Source organism: Limulus polyphemus, unplaced genomic scaffold (genome assembly GCF_000517525.1).
Source record: "Limulus polyphemus unplaced genomic scaffold, Limulus_polyphemus-2.1.2 Scaffold1852, whole genome shotgun sequence".
NCBI classification, from domain to species: Eukaryota; Metazoa; Arthropoda; class Merostomata; order Xiphosura; family Limulidae; genus Limulus; species Limulus polyphemus.
Window position 1 is genome coordinate 173,698 of NW_013667462.1, and position 5,009 is coordinate 178,706.

General features: G+C 35.7%; 1 protein-coding gene across 1 annotated transcript in view; it reads left to right on the plus strand.

Moving 5' to 3' along the window:
- The window catches only part of LOC106465158 (ETS homologous factor-like), a 62,374-nt gene that overhangs the window by 32,799 nt on the left and 24,566 nt on the right, over positions 1–5,009 (plus strand). Inside the window, exons 6-7 of the mRNA XM_013925357.2 lie at positions 1,399–1,482; positions 2,273–2,468. Of these exons, the coding sequence (XP_013780811.1) occupies positions 1,399–1,482; positions 2,273–2,468 (280 nt within the window). The remainder of the gene's footprint in view (positions 1–1,398; positions 1,483–2,272; positions 2,469–5,009) is intronic.

Here is a 5,009-nt window from a genome sequence, read left to right on the forward strand (position 1 = left end):
AACTCAGATATGTCAAAGTGGGGATGCTACAGCATTACCGGTTCCGACGTCTGTGTTTGGATAATCGTGCTATAATAACTCCGGCGTGGCCTAATGATAAGGGCGCTCAATTCGCAATCTGCTGGTCGCGGGATCGAACCCCATTACCGAACATGCTCCACCTTTCAGCCGTGGCGGCGTTATAATGTGATAGTCAATCCCACTTTTCGTTGATAAGGAAGAGCCCAAGAGTTGGCGGTGAATAATGTTGACTAGATGCCTTCTTTCTAGTCAATCATTTCAAAATTAGGGACGGCTTGTGCGAAGTTCAACAAACAAACAAATCGTGTTCAAATAATTCATTTAGAAGAAGATTGTTTGTTTGTTTGCTTGTAGTTAAGCACAAAGATACACAAAGGACTATCTGTGCTATGCCCACCAAGGGTATTGAAACCTGGTTCCTAGCGTTGTAAGTCCGTAAATATACCGCTCTGCCACATGGGGGCTTGAAAGAAGAAGAAAAGTACAAATAACTATAAAAAAAATAGGTTTTGTAAATTCATGTCTACGGTATCGCATAATATATCAGGAACGATAAAACAATTAACAATATAATTTAACAGTAGCATATTCAGAAAATAAGAATTAATTTACGTTTTCCCTTTCCTGTTTTTTTTAGGGGGGGGTGTCATGGCCAGGCGGTTAGAGCGCTTGACTCGCAATCTGAGGGTCGCGAGTTCTAATCTACGTCCCACCAAATATACTGCTCGCCCCTTCAGCCGTGAGGGAAGACAGCTAGTCATCATCACTCACCGCCAACTCTTGGGCTACTCTTTTACCAACGAATAGTGGAATTGACCGTCACATTATAACGCCCCACGGCTGAAAGGGCGAGCATGTTTGGTGTGACGGGGATTCGAACCCGCGACCCTCAGATTGCGAGTCGAGCGTCCTTAACCACCTAGCCATGGCGGGCCATTAAATTTACGTAACGTGCAGTTAAATCGTAGAATCACATGTTACAGAAGCTTCTTTATGGCGCACCCCCCCCCCCCTAAAATATAAATTTTCTCGAAATATTTCAATTGAGTTTTTAATTTCGGTTTCTAGCCATCTTCTATTACATTGATTCTGCATTCTAAATACCCAGATTTTAAAGTCCAATAATTCAACTTCAAGGTCACTGTGGACAAAAGTATATCAAACAGAACATTGCTTTTTTGTTGTTGTTTTTTTACGACTTGTACTTCAGCTATCGTTGTTTAACCAGTTTTTACAAGTTATGTCATGCTTGAGATATTACAATGAAAAGAGGTGATTACCAGGTTTGGAAAAGAGCACGGTATCATCATTATTACATAACCATTATAGTTTGAAAGAGTTAAAAACGGTGTCCTTCAAAACTGTTCTTTCTTTTAGATATATCTTCAAGAAACAAAAAACAAGGCGCCGGGCGACGAGGGAGGCCACCTAAAAAAGATGCCAAATGCAGAAATCGGCAAGGTAATAAAAGTTAAAACTTTGTGTCTAACAAATTTTAGTAGTTGCTCTAAATAATTACGCATAAACAGTTGTTGTCGTCATTGTTTTCTTTTCTGTTCAATATGAAAAGAAAAATTGGTTTCAAAAATATTGCTGTTGCCTACAAAAGTATGGAAATCGTTTGAACTTTCAACAGTTTAGAAACAGCTGGAAAATGCAAACATTGGACCGATAAGTTCAATTATCGTGAGATACAACATGAAATCAGTGAAACAGTGCATCGTTTGTGAATATTCTTAAACATTCTCGTGAGTGTGAAATAGCTGCATAATATTTTGTGTGAAAGAGTCTTTATACATACATGCGCAAAAAAAAAGTGATTCGAATAAACGTGTTACAATCAAATTTGTTTATAATTTTGTTATTCGTATAGTATTTGAATTCAGCATTTCGAGAAAGAATACCAGCCCTTGCTATCTGTGTTTTCATTAAATAAATACCCCCCCCCGGTGGCACAGCGGCATGTCTGCGGACTTACAACGCTAGAAACCGGGTTTCGATAGCCGTGGTGGGCGGAGCACAGATAGCCCATTGTGTAGCTTTGTGCTTAACTACAAACAAAACAAAACAAAAATTGTTGGTTCGTCAGAAATGATCAGATTTCGTGTATTGTGCCACAGAAGATGATTATTTGGATAGGAGAACCCTTTAACGTTTCGTCTTTATCGGTAAAATAATTCTAAGAAAATTTTGCGATTTTGTAATACTATTTATTTAGAGTTTGTGATAAAACATGTGAATACCGTCTTAGGCAAAGGATTGGGAAAATTGTGGGAGTTCATCCGGGATCTTCTTCTGAATCCAAACTATAATCCGGCATATATTCGATGGGAACGACGAGAGGAAGGAATATTTAAATTTGTACAGTCCGAGAAAGTCGCCAAGTTATGGGGAGATCGTAAACAGAATACAAAAATGACGTACGAGAAATTAAGTAGAGCTATGAGGTAAGTCTTTACAAAATATTACGTTCTATAAAATAACAATAATGAGAAAATATTGGTTGTTGAAGTAGATCTTACGATTGGTTATCTACAGTCAAATAATCCATTGCTTGAGACAATAAACATTAAATTGGAAATAATAATTCCTTACACACGCAAGGATCAGAAATGATATCGATAAAAGGAATATATTCATATTTCGTAAAAAAAAAAAAAAATTGGTGTTGGCATATTATGTTGACATAAATTTCCTCGAAGGCCAATGCCTGAGCTTACACGAAGGCCACTCGAACAAAAAACTTAACGTATTATCTAGTACCAGTTAAGCAACGACAAAGGAAAAAAACAAACAACTAGCATAGCAAGATTTATTTGTGAGACTTAAAATTCGTGCCAACAAGTCTTTACTGCACCCCCTACTATATATATTGGCGTTACACGACATGAAATGTTTAATTCGGAAATATAATAACACATTCTTAACAACGTAAGACGTGTACAACTTTTTATTTGTTAAAAGTTTTATATACATGTTAATAACTGCTTTCGAATTTCCCTCGAATTACTTATCAAATCTAATGTTTAAAAGCTAAGCCTTCATGATAAAAGAGAACAATAACTTATACCCTCATATTTAACTTAGTTATTAAGCATGCCTTATTAAGTGCTCTAGAAATATTTTGATAATTATCTTTAAAAAAAGCGCTCTAGAAATATCTTGGTGGTAACCTTATTGAGCATATTAGAAATATTTTGATTTTCGTGATGACTTTATTAAGCATTCCAAACCGTATACGCTAATTTTATTTCTCAGAGTATAACGAAAGTACTTGAAAAATAGTGCTCGTGATGTTTAAATCCCACACAGAAAAATTATTTTGAAATATCAATAATATAACTCGAATTTTGTCCCCAAATATAATTACTCATTATTCATTACGCTTATTTTTGGGTCAATAATAAGAAAAAATTATAAAAGTTTCTCATTCAACACCTTTGGAAAATATAAATAAATGGGATGCTGTACAAATATGCACAAAACAGTTAAAGGATATTTGGAATATTTTATACTTAAGGTGAGGTTGTGGCGACCAGATATTATCATTGTTATGGTAAGTAGCTTATACGATCACCTAAGCCTAATTATTAATTACTCTTGTGTTAGTAGATACTAATTTCTTATATGTTTGTAAACTATATTTCTTCTGCTAAAAGATTACCGTCTTCACGGAAGCCCTGAGAAAAGCTCTGTGCGTTGACAGGGTCTGTTAGAACACAATTAATTCTTTGAACGGTTTCGAAAAGATTATCCAGGATTTGTTAACCTCTGTGCTTAGATAACTGTGCTGTCAGTTTGGTGAAGACTTACTTATTTTACCCTTTTCGTTTCTCGATGTGTTTCATATCCCATTATTTTGTTATTGTTACTTTCTTTTACTGTATGATGTCCTTTTCTGACATGATGGGTTTTTGCATACAGATCAGTATTACCTAGTTTTGTGTATATATTTTGCTCCTGATTGATCCTGATTTAAGCCTAATAAACAATAACGCATTTTACATAGCAACAGATATCTAAACCACCAGATGTATAGCGTGTGCATTTCACATAACAACAGAAATCGCAACCACCAGATGTACAGCGTGTGCACTTTACATAACAACAGAAATCTCAACCACCAGATGTATAGCACGTGCATTTCACATAACAACATAAATCTCAACCACCAGATGTATAGCACGTGCATTTCACATAACAACAGAAATCGCAACCACCAGATGTATAGCGTGTGCATTTTACATAACAACAGAAATCTGAACCACCAGATGTATAGCGTGTGCATTTTACATAACAACAGAAATCTGAACCACCAGATGTATAGCGTGTGTATTTTACATAACAACATAAATCTCAACCACCAGATGTATAGCGTGTGCATTTTACATAACAACATAAATCTCAACCACCAGATGTATAGCGTGTGCATTTTACATAACAACAGAAATATCAACCACCAGATGTATAGCGTGTGCATTTCACATAACAACAGAAATCTCAATAACCAGATGTACATCGTGTGCATTTTACATAACAACAGAAATATTAACCAGATGTATAGCGTATGCATTTCACATAACAACATAAATCTCAACCACCAGATGTATAGCGTGTGCATTTCACATAACAACAGCTATCTCAACCACTACATGTATACCTTGTACATTTTACATAACAACGGATATCTCAACCACTACATGTATACCGTGTGCATTTTACATTACAACAGATATATCAACCACCAGATGTATAGCGTGTGCATTTTACATAACAACAGAAATATCAACCACCAGATGTATAGCGTGTGCATTTCACATAACAACAGAAATCTCAATAACCAGATGTACATCGTGTGCATTTTACATAACAACAGAAATATTATCCACCAGATGTATAGCGTGTGCATTTTACATAACAACATAAATCTCAACCACCAGATGTATAGCGTGTGCTATTTACATAACAACAGAAATATCAACCACCAG